The following is an 18,869-nucleotide window of genomic DNA, read 5'->3' on the forward strand; positions in this document are numbered from 1 at the left end:
GCCATGTGTGCCATCTAATATCAACAAAATACCAGAGAATCTTCATCACTGGCCAAGGTTCATTCACCAGGAAAGGTATGAAACAGAATGAGGTAATCTCTCTCTCTCTCCCTATTTATATGCGTACATGTTTGTGTGTCTCTTAGAACAACGGCAGATGTGTAAGTCAGCCAAAGTGCTAATGTCTTCACCGTTGGAAAATAAAGATTCATTCATTCATTCATTCATTCTCTCTCTCTCTCTCTCTCTCTGTGTGAGATTTATTACCCCATTGCCTGCTGCTGAAGCGCAGATGCTTGTCAGCGAACCGCTGTCACCTCAGGCGACAATTTCTTATTAAGACTTTTCTTCTTCAGATTGCACTGGCAAAGTTCTACCATTGTTCAGAAAAGTTGACCACCATTTAAAGTGCACTAAAAACAACTGTAACTGTTCTTCAAATTCACACCACATTGGTCTCGGTTCACCAGTCAAATAGTTAAACAGATTAAAAACGGGTCAGTGGGTTTCACTTTTAGGTTCACCGTTTATTTTCTGACGTTCATACCACTTGGGCTTACACAGCTACGTTGACAAGGTTTCACGTACAAATACTCCTGCCCATACTAAAATGTTCGCACTGCAACAAATCGAGTAATAAAGGCGACAGAAAGGAGAATGAAACCCGACTGCAGGACAAGATATAAAAATATTTTCTGAACACAGATTACAGGGAACACAGTTTCAGTTTCAGTAGCTCAAGGAGGCGTCACTGCGTTCGGACAAATCCATATACGCTACACCACATCTGCCAAGCAGATGCCTGACCAGCAGCGTAACCCAACGCGCTTAGTCAGGTCTTGAGGGGAAAAAAAAGAAAAAAAAAAGGTGAATAAATGATAGATAAGCTTACACAAATAAATAAATAAATAATAACTATAATGTAAAAAAAAAAAAAAAAAAAAAACCGTACACAGGGAACACAGAAACAGGCAAACAAACATGTGATGAGGATGAACCATGGACAATCAAACACCATTTAAATATAGAATAGAACAGTTATTGGCTCGCAAAATAATATCAAAGACATGACACGAGGCAGACAACAGACTGCCAGAATGTGATCCTGAGATAAAAAGAAGTACCTGGAGCATTTCTGACTTTCGGTGCAAACACCCATTTGTTCAGTGTAAATCACTCCAAACAAACCCTGCTCCTTTGAATACACTGATTCCTTATGTGTATGTGAGAGCACAAAACCATGATTCTGAAAGCTACTCTGTGTAAAATTAACATTCTGATGGATAAGAAATACTAATAAAGATATCACACACACACACACACACACACACACACACACACACACACATTATGCATACATACAGTCATGTGTATGCAGAAACTACAATTTAATGGTTTATAAACTGCATGCAGAGAAAGAAATCAAGGTTAAGAAAGTCATGAATACAAAGATCTGGACCATTATGAAATAAAACTATAAATTAAAAACAATTACAAACGAAAGGACATGTGGAAGAACAATCAGTATGACATGCAACATTCATTGCATGAATTCATGTTAAAACAACTCAGAAGAACAAAACACAAATATTGTTGTAGTTGGAGATAATTACAACTTCTTTGCCATCATCACACAAAAGGTTGCCTTCGGTCAATGTGATCATACATAAAACTCCAAATATGTAATACAAGTTTACATGTAATACATACATCAGCAGGAAGACTTCCGAAATAGCTAAAGATACCATGTACTCCACTAAGCTACAGACATATATATATATATATGTGTGTGTGTGTGTGTGTGTGTGTGTTATATTAAACAAGACAATATAAAAATGTGTGAAACTGAGTCTTAAATTGAAAACTGTCGGCATCATGCTACAGTCAAAACACATCTCTCCATACCTTTCAAAAGCTGAACTATAGTCTCTACAAAACTCTTTTTGACAGCACGGTTGTTAGCAGGTTTGATTCAGCTGATTACTCTGTTTACTTTGTGATTGAAAATAACTTAGTGAGGCATGGAATAAAAAGATTTTCTAAAAGAAATATAGAATGAATTTTGAATATAAAATAATTTATACTTTTTAATGTTGTTTACATAGAAAGAATAAAATTACCACTATATTGTAATCGGTATCTCTTGATGTAATTGAGAACATCACTTTATAGCCTCTCTCTGTGACACTGACATAACAAACATCGTCATGCAGCTAAAACACTCTCACAGATCCAAGAAAAAAAAAGAACTGAGAAAGAAAATGTGACCGTAGCAGCTAATTCAATAATAGAATTAGAAAAGAAAAAACAAACAGAGAAAGAAGAATGGAGTGCAAAAGGAACAACAAATGGAATGCCACATCTAAATCTGTCTAACAAGTGCTAACACACAGGAATTACACTGTCTTTTGGTATTCAGGAATGTCATCATCAATAAGATAACCAACACAGCAGCACTTTGGTGATCAATGAATGAAGTACACACACACTTTCCTGTTTCTTCCTCTACTGGCCTGGCAGTTGAACAGTTCTGTTGCTGATGTTTTAATCTTTTTTTTTTTTCAATCATAATACAGTTCTGAAATAAAATACTCTAAATTCTGTTTACTCAATCACACTGTTGACACTGAAAATGAAATCCAATGGAACATCAATTTTACAACAGTAAAAATAATCAAAATACTTTTTCTGATCCGTCATGTTTCCAGGCGTTCCTTTAAAACAACACGCTTGTAATGAGAATAATGAATTCAGATCACTGTGTTCCAGCAATGCCCTCACAACTTCCAGGGATGTTATTTGGGTAGGACGCAGGATATATACAAAACTGCTCAAAATCCAAATGCCCTATTTATTTGATCGATGGGTGAGTCAAATGCTGTCATTTCGTATCATAAACTAATATAAGTCCATTAATGTCTGAGTTCTGTCCTCTAAGAATGAATAAACCAATACCTGTTTCACATTAAAAGGCCTTGTCTGTTGTGTTGTGTCTGTGGTTGAGTTAGATACTTCCTCATGCCTTTTCACAGTGTTCCCACCAAATAAAATTCCATATTTTTTGCCAGACCTTTTCCATACAGGACTGAAAATTTTCCATACAAAATATAATGCCAAACTGAAACAAAACTTTGTTTGCTACACCATCTGATGAAAGTGTCTGGTGGATATCCCAGCGTCCATGTTCAATGTTCACTTTTTTTCCCCCTCAAAGACATCAAAGGTTTTTGTTAAATTTGTAGTGTTCAAGGGTGTTGTTTCTTTTGTGTGTGTCAATTCCAAGACTTCTAGAGCCTGAAAGGCAAAACATATTATTCCAAGACCTTTCCAGCTCTGCAAATGATTCTCTCATTTCGCAAAGACTTTTCCAGACTAAATGACTGCATAAACCTCATTTTTGAGATGTTCAGACCTACTATCCTGTTCTTCACTTTGGACTTAAAATTCTTCTGTACACTCTTTTTGTACCACAACAAAATAACATTAATGAAATCATATATCAAACCATGGCCTTTGTTGGCTGTTTTGCAAAACTGTTGAAAATGACAACAGTTTTGTTGTTGTTGTTTTCCCAGTACACTTATTCATAACAATACGTGGCATCTAGTTTCAAAACAATAATGCACCAATTAGATGAAATGGCTGTTGTCACAAATGACTGGTTAAAAAATCTCTCTCTCTCTCTCTCTCTCTCTCTCTCTCTCCCCTCCCTCCCTCTCTATCCTTTCAGTTTCACCTCTCTCTTAATTTTATCAGTGTTATCAAAACAATCACAAACTTTTCAACTGTTCACTTTTTCCATCTCACAATCTAAATTTGGCTAAAGTGGCTTCATTTCCAAACATAAACCATGAACCTTCTTTGTGTCAAACAAAGCTGGTTTCATACTATTATTACTAGTAACATTGTTTGTCAATCAAGTGGACTATATGCTGTATGCCATTCAGTATCAAGAAAATCTGCATTACATAAGTGTATCCAAAGAAAAGCTTATCTATCCATATATGTTTTTTTGTTGTTTTTTTTAAGTTCAGCCTGATTCTGAATAAATATGTCTGACAAATGAAAATCACTGCAGACGGCAGCAATCTGAAATACAATACTAGTTGTAGTAAATTACAATAAATAATGCAAGTTAACCATACATACACCACATAAAAATGTTTGGGTATTAGTCACCAGTAGGATAATTTGCTGTCCTAGGCAATCAGTGTCCATAACAGCTTGCATGTTAAAAGTCAGGGTCTGAATCGTCACCCGAATCCCAACCGGAAGTTTCGATCTTTTCCACTGTTTCAAAGTCTACTTCAATGTTGTACTCAAAGTCAGGGTCCCCTGGACGCTTGCGGTTTTTCTCAAAAGACGAGTCCATCCGCAACTTTTTCCGCACAAGCGTTTCTGGGTCCACCTTGTTGAGGTCTTCGTCAGGCTTCACAGTGTCAATCTCGTTGTTGCGAGCAATGCTGGCTTCCAAACTCAGACCGCTCAGTTTATCCTTCACAATTGTCAACAGCCGGTAGAGCTGTGCTTCAGACATGAGCTGTACATAGCGACCATGTCGTTTGTTCTCCTGCAGTTCTTGAATGGTCGACTGCACATTGGAGTTTTTGTTAAAGCTGCGAAGAGGCATGCTCCTACGACGCATTTTGCTGGATTTCCAGTCTTTGTACGTCATGACCAGGGTGGGAGGGTCAAAGCGCACACCACATTTCAGCAGCTGAAGTGTACTGGAAGCCATGATTGCAGTCTGCTGGCTTGTGTTTTTACTGCCTGTCCATAATCTGTAAACAACACATGTAATGTTATAAATACATTTCTGAAAGTTTGTGTTAATAGTTTTATGATTAATAACTGTGATAATTTTTTACTTTCTCAAATGACTTACTTTTCGTAACTTATTGAAGAAACTTAGCTTTTAGCAAAAAATTTATATATGAACACAAATCTCATTGTCTAAAAGTCACATCATTTAAATAAATTTGAATAAATTCCACTTATTACATGACCAAAATAATTTTGCCAAAATAATGCCTGGTGCATATGACATATAATTACAGTATCTTTAACATTCATGTTTCATCATCTGCATGTTTTGATTTTGTTTTTCTGCTTCATATTCAGTTATATGGCTTGGCTTGTGTGGTGTGTAAAACTGTGAGAGTTGTGCAGCTCAGTGTGTAAACAATGGATGTGCTGTACATGCATACCTGTAAAGTACCATACTGTATAGTATGTCATATATGTGTGTGCATGTGTGCGTGTGTGTGTGTGTGTGTGTGTGTAAGCATGAATACTTGACTGTGCAAACTATTGGATTCTCAACAACTGTTGTGCATTATATTCTACCCTCTAAAAATGTGGAGTCTTGTTCTGTTTAGTGTTTTAAAATAGGAACCGAGTTAGTTTTGAAAAGGAAAACAAGAGAGGCAAGACCTTCAAGACTCACTTGTAATACACTTTAAAAAAAATCTAATTGTTAAAATGTGTATGTATTTGTTATTATAAAGCTTTGGGTTAAAAAAAAAAAAAGGAAAAAGATAAAAGTTCTGACGGCAGATTCGAACCCCATGTTTTCGGGTGAGAAGAAACTGTCTTACCCATTACACTATCGTGGCTCCTTAACTGACATTCTAAAATTTAATATTTAAACATGTTTTTTTAAGGGCGATAAATTGATTGCTGTATTCGCAGTGAGATTGCTGTTTAAATCATATTATTCTGGTGTATCTTGGGCATTCAAAAATCTTTAAGGGCAATTAAAAAATTTTTTTAAGTCCGCGGTAAAGGAGACATGGCTATTGCCACAATCACACTGCAACATTTAGCCGTTTTCTCTGGATCTAGATAGATGTACAACTGAGTTTAGTTACAACCGCCGGGAATGTAGTACAACACTGTCGATTCATTTTCTCTTCCATGTTCATTCTAGTTTTTATAGTTTTACAGTTGATATGAAAACTGAGTATTTTGTTAAACTAATAACATGTAGAGCCAAGTACAAGTACTTCCTAAACGTCGTATGAAGTGAAAAGGACTTCATTTTGAGAAAAGTCAAGACTGGAAATTTTGACATTTCATCAAGGGTATTAACTCTCATGGTTAATTATTTTTAACTGTGAATTCCGACTGATTTTGTTGATATTTTTATGGCAGTTTGGGGCATAATCCAGTGAGTGATTAGGCGTTCACAAATCTTTCTTAGAATAAATATCAAACGGTCTCCTTCTTCAACTTTCCATCACATGTTATCGTGTACTGTTGATTGAATATAGGATTGAACGGTCAGGTCAACAACTTGAACTTGAACAAAACTTGAACAATATGAGCACGCGCTTTGAATATGTATAAATATGTGTACACGATTGATTTTTGCCAATGGCCTTCAGGGCTCAGCCAATAGATCTATAAAGTCCACTTGCAGTATTGATTTTAGTATTTTCCGAAAAAGACCACTTGGGCGAATGAACATAGTGGAAGCCCTGTAATTTGAGAGTAAAGCACACAAGGTATTGAGTGTAATTTCAAACTGTAATGTTCAAGATGAAAAAGATCAGTTTAAAGCAAATTAACCCCCCTGGCAGAATAATTTCCCTTTTTTACTGTCTGCACCAAAGACATGCAAAATAAATATAACTTCCATGCTTAGCAAAAGAAGTTCCTGTTTGAACAAAAAATGATAAAAATGACTGCTCTGGTTGTTGTGTCAGAACATCTGATCAAAGTGCCAAGTTTAGAGAAGAAGAAAAAAATATATATATATAACAGTAAATTCAGATTGCATATAAGTTGGCTTCTTTTTTTTATTTTTTTGTGCCCATCCCAGAGGTGCAATATTGTTTTAAACAAGATGACTGGAAAGAACTGAATTTTTCCTATTTTTATGCCAAATTTGGTGTCAACTGACAAAGTATTTGCAGAGAAATGTCAGTGTTAAAGTTTACCATGGACACGCGCGGACACACGCTCGCGCGCACACACACACACACACAACCGAACACCGGGTTAAAACATAGACTCAATTTGTTTACAGAAGTGAGTCAAAAAAGTGGACAATCCTTATCTAAGAAAAAAAAGAAGATATATCATGATAGATGGGATTGTTATTTCCAATACGTGATATTGTATGTCATTACTGAATCTAGATTGTCTCATAGGTATAACTCATACCACTAACTGACTAAGTTAATAATTATGTCGGTTATTAAGTCATGCCATAACGAGACATGCTTTTGTCCATTTGTCTTCGGAAAATAAGTTTATGTCCACATCGCAAAACACACATGTCGTTGAAATAGCCCCCATAATTCAAGATGCTATAACAGGAAATAACCTGGGCATTATCAACACAACATACCAGATATTAACAACAGGAATCAGATATTAAAGTCGAACCATCCAGGTCAACGATTTCTGGAGCAAGTCAAAACACAGACAAAAGGGAATTCTTCTTCAGAGTTGTCTGCCGATTGTTCAGGAAAAAATCTTTTTGGGAATAATACAACATGAGAATATTACCATGAAAGTGAAAGTTAGTTCGGTCTTTAGTTTAACGTCTTTTCACTGCAAGTGATATTAGACGAGGGTAGGAAAAAAAAAATCGAGTGGGTGAAGGGGGGTGGGGGTGGGGGGGAATTACTGTGTACGCATGCGAGTAAGTGAACGTGTGTGTGTGTGTGTGTGTGTGTGTGTGTGTGTGTTATAGAAAATGATTTAAGTTTTGTTTTTAAAAAAATAAAATAAAATAAAATGATAAAAAATAACAGTATAAAATATTTCAAATGAAAAACTAACAACTATAACAGCGACCCAACTGGACTATTTAACAAGGAGTTGAAAAAGTCATACATTAGCAATGGATTGCTGAAGATCGTTAACACTGAAGATGATTTCAGTTCAGGGATGTGAGACTTTTAACATATCGCAAGTTGGTATATGATCGGCTGTTATGTGAACACCACAGATGCAAGAAACATTACTGACATATTTTGTCCTAAAACAATTCATTTTCCATCTGCAGATTAGAGAAATGATTTGCCTCTTTTGAAAATCATTATGGTAATGTTTTCCATGAAACCATACATTTTCTGTATAACTCCGAGTTACCGATGTGTTTTTCTTCAAACTGAAATGTTGACCATTGCGCTTTTTCTACCATGGTGTAACATTCCTGTAGTGAAAGTGAAATATTTAAATCTAACTCCTTCGTGGAGCATCTAGCTCCTTTTTTTTTTTAGCCAAAATGTCAACTTTTGTTAAAGTGTTCCGAACCAGATTTGTTTTCCAAAGTATGGTGGTGTTTCACGAAAGCATCAACATCGAAACGACAAATAAAGCTTCTAATCAGATCAAACTCTATTCTTCTTTGCATTCGATGGATATCCCATCACATTTCTGGGCAAAGCTCGCATGTGGACTGGAGTGGTGGCTAACCTTTAGTAAGAAGAATAAATATGTATATATGGTGATTGTGATAGAAAAAAAGATAAATAACTTTATACCTCTAAGAATCAAAGATAATGACTACACACGTTCGTCAGAACCCAGTCCAAGCCAAGTAAGATGAAGGAAGGTCTCCGTCGCAAGTGAGGCCAGTCAAATGGAGCGGTCACCCCAAAGCCTGTATTTCCCTGTGTCCCTTCCCTAAGGCTTGGCATCATATATCAAGTCCCCAAGAAAGGTGATCGCATGAATTCCACCAATTACAGCTCTGTTCCCCTTACCTTAATCTGCAGGAAGATACTAGAACACTGTTGTGACGCAGGGTGTAGCAGACGTCATTTACCCCGGGACTAGACTAAAGGGCGCTCTCTCATGCAAAAAAAAAAAAAGCAGACAACACTCGGTGTTCAGGCATCAGCGACGGAAACAGCAACCAGTGGTCAAGTCAGTCAGCTCCTACTCGCCAGACGAACCAGTCTGTCATCACCCCATTGGTTCAAGTGCTGCAACGGCGACAGACGACATCCTGCACGTCGACGACACACAAAACTACGACCACCACCAGCCTGAAACACAAGAAAGCTGGTCTGTAACAAAAGCAAGTTGGTAATTCTATCAAACAAGAGAAAAAGTAACTTTTGAAGTTACAACTTCACTGGAAACAAGAAATGTGATGGCTTCACGTTCTGAAATCAGTAAAGCCTCTCCTTTACAACTCAAGGAAATTACAGGTGAAGGAATTAAAAAAGCACAGGAGTTAGCAAGGCTGCGCAAAAAGTTCAGGGATCTCAGCCATAGGATGCAAGAACCAATGTTGGGAGAGCTTAACAACTCCTTCGTGGCCCTAACTGATTTTGAGGTGGTACAGGATGAGGAAAAGGCGGTTACATCAGATCAGAATTCAGAGACTGAGTCATTCTGGCCTCAGACAGACGTGAGTGTTGAACTCGAGAAACTTGATAGTCATCGACGTACGGCTGAAACCTCACCACCTGTTAGGCATTTCAAGCAGGACCTTTTGGCTGAGCTCCCTCAAGTCCCCCCAGTGGCTTCTGGTGTAAGAAGGGGATCTGGCCAGGAAGACCCTACAGAGGATGTGAGTGGATACGTCAGCCCTCCTGAAGCCAGCCGGCTCTATGTTCAACCATTGCAGGGAGCAAACAGGAGACAACACCATCTCCAGACTTCTCATGAGCCAGCCACTAACTCAGATAGCAGGTCCAGTCAGGATAGCCGACCATTCCCACGACGCAGACACCATCCCCAGTTAGGATGGGAGGACAGCAACGAAGGGGATCAGGAGGGGTGCCTCTACTCAAGATCTGGACGAAAGACCCAAGCCCAGAAGGAGCGTACCCGACAGCTAAATGACAGAGAGGGTCAGCACACCCCCCGTGGCATGTCCTTTTACCAAAAGGAGCGGGACAGTAGTGGGGAGGGGAGGCTGACTCAGTATGACAAATACAGATCTGAGAGACACAGTCCTAGCCGTGATTTCCAGTTATGGGAGAGTAGCGGCAACAGCAGAGGTGTCTGTCAGGACCAGAACAGAAGGGCAGGGCACAACACCCGTTGTGAATCCCAGTCATGGGACAGTAGCGGCAACAGAAGGTGTGTCCCATCAACTTTTGCTGGGCGCAGGGGAAATCCCAATCAACTGCCAAAGAATTTGCGGTACGACGGCCAGACAGATTGGCTGTCGTTCAAGCACAGGTTCAACAGCTACCGCAGAGCCCTTAAGTGGACTGAAGGGGAATGCAGGGATTACCTGGAGTGGAGCCAAGAGGGAAGAGCCCTGGACTTCCTCGCCATGACGGCCAGGATTGGGGGAGACTCCACATTCACTGAAATCATGGCCAAATTGGAGGGCAGGTTTGGAATGTGTGAGCTGGCAGAAACAGCTCGTGCTAAATTCCAGCAGGCGACCCAGCACCTGGACGAGCCTCTAGAAGATTGGGCAGACCGTGTCATGACCATGGCGATTTCCGCTTTCAGGGACCTCCCAAAGAAATTTTGTCTGGCAGAAAGCATCAGTAGATTCTGCCAAGGATGCACCGACCAGGAGGCTGGGAAATATGTGTGGTTGAAGAAGCCAGCAACGATGGAGGAGGCTCTGGAAGAAATAAGACAATTCCAGTACATATCCATTGCCATGCACTTCGAACCAAATATCAGAGCCAAGGACGAGCCACAAGTCTGTTCTATGGAGACTTTCAAGGAAGTCCAAAAGGATGTTCAATTTCTAAAAGAGGCAGTGGCAAAGATATCCAGCCAGCTAGAGGGCCTCAAGGCTGGATGTAGACAGGGGGAGACGAGCCTGATAAAACCATCAGGCAACACTCATGGGCGGTGTTTCTTCTGCAGGAGTAGGGGACACAAAAAATCTGAGTGTCGTAAGTTCAAGAAGAGGCAGTCAGCACAGTCACCTAACCAAAGGGACCCTTCTATTGCAATGCCCATCTCAGTGTCGGTCTAGACCAACACCCTTTTCTAAGATACTCCACCAGTGTGCAGATACTGTGTGAGGGAACTGGAGCAGTGGGGAGAGTTCAGTTCTGAGACAAGTTCAGACAGGATCAGTCCAGAGATGACAGCCATAATGGATCCAAATGTAGGTCAGGGTGACATTGGTGTGGCTGCCGCTGATGGAGGCAAATGACGACAGGGTGGTGAGTCAAACGGCAAGCTGATGGTAAGCTAGAATCCTCAGGTTTTGGGAAGTGCACCTAGGGGTTACCAGAAGCGCTATCGGATCCCAAGATTAAGCAGGACTTGGGACCTGAGCGGGATTCAGGGGAGTTCAGCTCTTTTAGGCCAGACTCAAAAGCTGAGTGACATTCAAAGGGAGTCTGATCACAGGCACTGATACTCAGTGGGTAAGGCTGTCGGGCAAGGTCTGCTTTGGCCAAGCTCAAAAGAGGATCAGTTCTGCCTGAAAAGATTCTGACCTCGGGGCCGAAGTCCAGGTTTAGACAGATCTCCAAAAATTTGGTCCCTTTAGATTGAACTCATTGCAGGGAGCGATGCTAAAAAATGTCCTAGGATTAAGAAAGCTCTGAGGTTTGGTGCATTAGCGAAACACTGTACCGCCAATGACTCACCAAATGGACCAGTGAAGACCCACACTAGAGTGCTAGTGGGTAGTCCATGTCCCTTACGAAATCATGTGTTCTTTCAGCTAAGTGCATCTGGGGACCTGAAACTAACTCAAAGCATTAGCTGAAAGAACACATAATTTTGTAAGGGACATGGACTACCCACTAGCACTCTAGTGTGGGTCTTCACTGGTGTTTCTGTTTCTAGATTTTTTCCCCATTATATGTATGACCTTTCTGTTTTTAGAGCATGAACCTGTATTGGTCTGAGTGCAATACAGTAGAATGTTTGAATATTTTTCAAATTATGTGTTTATTGTTTGAAACTTGGCAATTTTGTTGGTATAATCCTCTGATCTTGGATTTATTCTTTTAGTCTGGTGGATTTAAAACATGAATAAATGCCAATTCTGAATGAGTGCAGATACATTGGAAGATCAAGAATTGTTATGTTTAAGAACTGTCGGAACGGTGATAAATTTAGCTGTGTATACTATGGTTTTTCTGTTTCTAGATTTTTTTCCCCATTATATGTATGAGCTTTCTGTTTTTAGACTATGAGCCTGTATTAGTCTAAATGCAATACTGTAGAATGTTTGAATAGTTTCCAAATTATATGTTTATTGCTTGAAACTTGGCAATTTTGTTGGTATAATTCTCTGACTTTGCCCCGCTATGTTTGCTATAGTAAATGATAGGCCTCCGATACTGGTAACAGAATGTGCAGTTCTATGGTTCCCTGTTCAAGTCCTGCACCTATTTTGCAGCCCTGTCAGTCCAGTCACTGTTGAGAACACCAAGATGTGAAGGAACCCAGCATAAAATGAGTGTTCCTCTTAAGATCAAGATATGTGTAATTCATTTCTGTTCAGATCTTGGATTTATTCTTTTAGTCTGGTGGATTTAAAACATGAATAAATGCCGATTCTGAATGAGTGCAGACACATTGGAAGATCAAGAATTGTTATGCTTAAGAACTGTCGGAACGGTAATAAATTTAGCTGTGTATATTATGGTTTTTCTGTTTCTAGATTTTTTTCCCCATTATATGTATGAGCTTTCTGTTTTTAGACTATGAGCCTGTATTAGTCTAAATGCAATACTGTAGAATGTTTGAATAGTTTCCAAATTATATGTTTATTGTTCGAAACTTTGGCAATTTTGTTGGTATAATTGTCTGACTTTGCCCCGCTATGTTTGCTATAGTAAATGATAGGCCTCCGATACTGGTAACAGAATGTGCAGTTCTCTGGTTCCCTGTTCAAGTCCTGCACCTTTTCTGCAGCCCTGTCAGTCCAGTCACTGTTGAGAACACCAAGATGTGATGGAACCCAGCATAAAATGAGTGTTCCTCTTAAGATCAAGATATGTGTAATTCATTTCTGTTCTGATCTTGGATTTATTCTTTTAGTCTGGTGGATTTAAAACATGAATAAATGCCAGTTCTGAATGAGTGCAGACACATTGGAAGATCAAGAATTATTATGTTTAAGAACTGTCGGAACGGTGATATATTTAGCTGTGTATATTATGGTTTTTCTGTTTCTAGATTTTTTCCCCCATTATATGTATGAGCTTTCTGTTTTTAGACTATGAGCCTGTATTAGTCTAAATGCAATACTGTAGAATGTTTGGATAGTTTCCAAATTATATGTTTATTGTTTGAAACTTGGCAATTTTGTTGGTATAAATCTCTGACTTTGCCCCGCTATGTTTGCTATAGTAAATGATAGGCCTCCGATACTGGTAACAGAATGTGCAGTTCTATGGTTCCCCGTTCAAGTCCTGCACCTATTTTGCAGCCCTGTCAGTCCAGTCACTGTTGAGAACACCAAGATGTGAAGGAACCCAGCATAAAATGAGTGTTCCTCTTAAGATCAAGATATGTGTAATTCATTTCTGTTCAGATCTTGGATTTATTCTTTTAGTCTGGTGGATTTAAAACATGAATAAATGCCGATTCTGAATGAGTGCAGACACATTGGAAGATCAAGAATTGTTATGCTTAAGAACTGTCGGAACGGTAATAAATTTAGCTGTGTATATTATGGTTTTTCTGTTTCTAGATTTTTTTCCCCATTATATGTATGAGCTTTCTGTTTTTAGACTATGAGCCTGTATTAGTCTAAATGCAATACTGTAGAATGTTTGAATAGTTTCCAAATTATATGTTTATTGTTTGAAACTTTGGCAATTTTGTTGGTATAATTCTCTGACTTTGCCCCGCTATGTTTGCTATAGTAAATGATAGGCCTCCGATACTGGTAACAGAATGTGCAGTTCTCTGGTTCCCTGTTCAAGTCCTGCACCTTTTCTGCAGCCCTGTCAGTCCAGTCACTGTTGAGAACACCAAGTTTCAGTTTCAGTTTCAGTTGCTCAAGGAGGCGTCACTGCGTTCGGACAAACCATATACGCTACACCACATCTGCCAAGCAGATGCCTGACCAGCAGCGTAACCCAACGCGCTTAGTCAGGCCTTGAGAAAAAACAAAAAAACAAAAAACAAAACAAAAAAAACACACAAAAAACGGGGGAATAAATAATAGATAAGCTTACATAAATAAATAAATAAATGAATAATAATTATAATATAGAAAAAGGTGTTGATGTGATGGAACCCAGCATAAAATGAGTGTTCCTCTTAAGATCAAGATATGTGTAATTCATTTCTGTTCAGATCTTGGATTTATTCTTTTAGTCTGGTGGATTTAAAACATGAATAAATGCCGATTCTGAATGAGTGCAGACACATTGGAAGATCAAGAATTATTATGTTTAAGAACTGTCGGAACGGTGATAAATTTAGCTGTGTATATTATGGTTTTTCTGTTTCTAGATTTTTTCCCCCATTATATGTATGAGCTTTCTGTTTTTAGACTATGAGCCTGTATTAGTCTAAATGCAATACTGTAGAATGTTTGGATAGTTTCCAAATTATATGTTTATTGTTTGAAACTTGGTAATTTTGTTGGTATAATTCTCTGACTTTGCCCAGATTGGAAGATAAGAATTATTATGTTGAAGAACTGTCGGAACGGTGATAAATTTAGCTGTGTATATTATGGTCTTTCTGTTTGTAGATTTTTTCCCCCATTATATGTATGAGCTTTCTGTTTTTAGACTATGAGCCTGTATTAGTCTAAATGCAATATTGTAGAATGTTTGAATAGTTTCCAAATTATATGTTTATTGTTTGAAACTTGGCAATTTTGTTGGTATAATTCTCTGACTTTGCCCAGATTGGAAGATAAGAATTATTATGTTGAAGAACTGTCGGAACGGTGATAAATTTAGCTGTGTATATTATGGTCTTTCTGTTTGTAGATTTTTTCCCCCATTATATGTATGAGCTTTCTGTTTTTAGACTATGAGCCTGTATTAGTCTAAATGCAATATTGTAGAATGTTTGAATAGTTTCCAAATTATATGTTTATTGTTTGAAACTTGGCAATTTTGTTGGTATAATTCTCTGACTTTGCCCCGCTATGTTTGCTATAGTAAATGATAGGCCTCCGATACTGGTAACAGAATGTGCAGTTCTATGGTTCCCTGTTCAAGTCCTGCACCTATTTTGCAGCCCTGTCAGTCCAGTCACTGTTGAGAACACCAAGATGTGAAGGAACCCAGCATAAAATGAGTGTTCCTCTTAAGATCAAGATATGTGTAATTCATTTCTGTTCAGATCTTGGATTTATTCTTTTAGTCTGGTGGATTTAAAACATGAATAAATGCCGATTCTGAATGAGTGCAGACACACTGGAAGATCAAGAATTATTATGTTTTAGAACTGTCAGAACGATGATAAATTTAGCTTTGTTTTTTTGGTCTTTCTGTTTCTAGATTTTTTTCCCCATTATATATATGAGCTTTCTGTTTTTAGATTATGAGCTTGCATTAGTCTAAATGCAACACTGTAGAATGTTTGGATAGTTTCCAAATTATACGTTTATTTGAAACTTTGCAATTTTGTTGGTATAAATCTCTGACTGTGCCCTGCAATGTTTGCTTTTGTAAATGATAGGCCTCCGATACTGGTAACAGAATGTGGAGTTCTATGGTTCCCTGTTCAAGTCTTGCACCTTTTTTGCAGCCAAGTCACTGTAGAGAACACCAAGATGTGAAGTATGTAATTCATTTCTGTTCTTATCTTGGATTTATACTTGTCTGATGATTTTAAAGCATAAATGAATGCCAATTCTGAATGAGTGTAGAAACATTGGAAGATCGAGAATTGTTGTGTTTAAGAACTGCCAGAACGGTGATAAGTTTAGTTGGTGAATATTGGTTTTATTTCCCCAATACAGTATGATCTTTCTGTTTCTAGATTTTTGTCCGTTTCGTGTTTGACTTTCTGTATTTGGATGTGGGAAAACAAATGATAAATGTGCTTGGTGATTTTCTAAAAATGAGTGGTCTGTGTAAACCTTTAAATAATCAGGATAGTGTGTGTGTGTGTGTGTGTAAACATTGATGATCTTTTCTTCTTGCACATAATTTATTTCCAGGGATAAATTCATTATTTCTGCTGGTTCTTTTGGTATCAGTGGCATGTTAATAAATAAAATGTTTTCCATTCTATCCAGATAATTTATCTTTCTGATACATGTTAATTAATATTCGCTGGTAGCTATCTTATGAACATGGAAGATATTCAGATTATCATCTGAAAATAATTCCAAAAACATTTCTCACTTCAGTTCAAATTCAAACACACCAATGTAACTGTCACCACATGTACATGTATGCATGCACACAAAGGAAAGAAGGCACCAAGCTACTTTAGTATGGATATAAAGTTTATTATCTGAAAACAAAAAAGTACATCTACTTCAAAATGGACATGGTTACATTTCTATAAACTAACTTTAGGACAGAATGTTGCAATAGTGAAAACCCGCCCAATGTAGTTCTCTTACTGAAATATATATATATATGTATGTATGTATACATATATATATCTATATATATATACACACACACACACATTGTACTATTTATTGCATTAAGAATTGCAAACGTGTATCAGTGCAACAATCATAACAAAAGAAGATGCATAAGATAATTCAAACAGGCGTACTCAAATCTGAGAACATTTTCAATTAAGAAAAAAAGAAAGGGAAAAAAAACTGGCTTTCTGGAAGTTTACCTCACAAAGATATTGCTTGAAGAACTGCTTTTTTTGGAGCTCCAAAGAATTCAATACTTCCCACTTTACTGCTGTTGATAGTAGACATTTCAGCTGAGTGGTTAAAGCTTTGGATGTTTGATCTGAAAGTCATGGGTTCAATCCCAGTAACAGCACCCAGTGAAGATTTTTTTCCTCTTCTCCCAAGTCAACGTGTGTGCAGGCCCGCCAGTGACTTTTGTCTTCTTCATGTGCATTCACATGTGAAAGACCAAATATGCATATCAAAGTTCCCGTAATCCCTGCCAGTGTTTGGAGGGTTATAGAAACAAGAGTATACCCAGAATGCACACTCCCGCAAACAGAATATGGCTGCTTATAATGGTATGAAAAAAAACAGCGACATGCGTAAAAGCCTATCTTTAAGTGTGGGAGTTTTCGGCCACAAACACGAAAAGAAATGGCTACCTCTTCTTCTTCTTTGTTCTTGGGATGCAACTCCCATGTTCACTCGTATGTATGGGCTTTTACATGTATGACCATCTTTACCCCGCCATGTAGGCAGCCATACTCCGTTTTCAGGGGTGTGCATGTTGGGTATGCTCTTGTTTCCATAACCCACCGAACGCTGACATGGATTACAGGATCTTTAACGTGCGTATTTGATCTGCTTGCGTGTACACATGAAGGGGGTTCAGGCACAAGCAGGTCTGCACATATGTTGACCTGGGAGATCGGAAAAATCTCCACCCTTTACCCACAGGTGCCATTACCAAGGTTTGAACCCCACACCCTCAGACTGAATGTCCAACACTTTAGCCACTCGGCTATTTTGCCCACCAAACGCTGACAAACTATTTGGTGCTGCTGGTTGTTTCCTTGTTTTCATTTGGGGGTGATTTTTCACAGGTGATTGCAAGTTCTTTTTTTTTTGTTTTGTTTGAGTATCCCTATGTGTGTGTCTTAAGTTAAAATGTTAACCCCTTGACCCTTAGTGCCCCAGGACAGAAATTTCCAGTGTGCAATAAAGTGCCCAAGGATGGAAATTTCCATCCACGTTGTTGTAGGAAATTTCCAGTCGTAAGATCATGAAATTCATGTAAAATTGTCATGATTGGATAGTGTGTTCATTTTCCTTTCAGAAAAGGATAGGTTATGTATACTTTCTTTCAGTAGTTCGCATGCTAGGGTTGTTTTTTGTTTTGTTTTTTGTTGTTGTTTTTATTACCCTCCATGGCCAGAACATCCCTTGGCTATACATATATCACTGAACATAAAATGGACTTCGCACTGAAAGGGTTAATAACAAAAATAAAACTCTGCACCTCTGTTGTGGAGTTAGGTTGCCAGATGATACTACGGGCCTTGATCAAGGTGTACAGGTTATGACTGATTTAATTACACCTGTCATCAACACCTGAAGAGTCCCTTGAACAGAAGCATTTGCTTGCCAACCAAAGAACAAACCGGTTTTGCAACTATTGTGCGGAACAGGCACTTTCAAAAACACCACAATATCAATCAAAGCAAGCTAATCTTTTACTGTCAGTGGTTTTATTCTGTGGATTTGTTTTTGTTTTTTGTTGTTGTTGTTGTTTTTATTTTTTTTTTTTTTTTTTTATGTTTTTTAGTTTACTCAGTAATTCTATTCACTTCAAGTCAACAACAAACTGACAAAGGATATATCACTAAAATAAAATGCTGACATTAAAAAAATGGATGCCAGCATAAAAAACAAAACAAAATCAACAACAACAAACAAAAAAAGAGGGGAAAAAAAGCAAGTTTAAAATGGGAGAAACTGGCTTCAAACTAAAAAACAAAAAAACCCATCAGTTTTCTTGGATCACAGTGACTAGCAAATCAACTAAAAAAAAATACTGCTTTATTCCAAACTGCTGAAATGGTCTTGGGTAGAATTTTTTTTTTTTTTTTTATTATGTGGGGGTGGGGCAGAGGGGATGGGTATAGAAGGGGGATGGGGGTGGGGGGTGTCTTTAAAAAAAAAAAAAATTTATATCAAAGTAGATCTGCAATAGGATTCAAAGTAGACTCCTAATTCCTAGTATTTTCACACTAAAAAAAAAAAAAGAAGTAATAATTCCTTTTAAATCCCAGACTTTGTGGTAATTTGTTGTACCAATTGCATCACAACACATCATTCACACAAAAGTTAATTTCCTCACTCAGAAGAAACTGATACAAGTAAC

At 38.0% G+C, this 18,869-nt stretch overlaps 1 protein-coding gene across 1 annotated transcript; it reads right to left on the bottom strand.

Moving 5' to 3' along the window:
• Positions 1-930: 930 nt before the first annotated feature.
• LOC143288885 (centrosomal protein of 19 kDa-like) lies at positions 931-7,440 on the bottom strand. The gene is made up of 2 exons (XM_076597547.1): positions 7,355-7,440; positions 931-4,781 (listed from the first exon to the last, which is right to left on the bottom strand). The coding sequence occupies exon 2, from the start codon at positions 4,736-4,738 to the stop codon at positions 4,232-4,234; it is 507 nt and encodes a 168-aa protein (XP_076453662.1). The 5' UTR covers positions 4,739-4,781; positions 7,355-7,440; the 3' UTR covers positions 931-4,231.
• Between the last annotated feature and the right edge of the window lie 11,429 nt (positions 7,441-18,869).

The sequence above is a fragment of the Babylonia areolata genome, chromosome 13, assembly GCF_041734735.1.
Source record: "Babylonia areolata isolate BAREFJ2019XMU chromosome 13, ASM4173473v1, whole genome shotgun sequence".
Lineage (NCBI taxonomy): Eukaryota > Metazoa > Mollusca > Gastropoda > Neogastropoda > Buccinidae > Babylonia > Babylonia areolata.

Coding starts and splice junctions, on each gene's coding strand:
- LOC143288885 (XM_076597547.1), bottom strand. CDS start 4,738: ATGGCTTCCAGTACACTTCAGCTGCTGAAATGTGGTGTGCGCTTTGAC.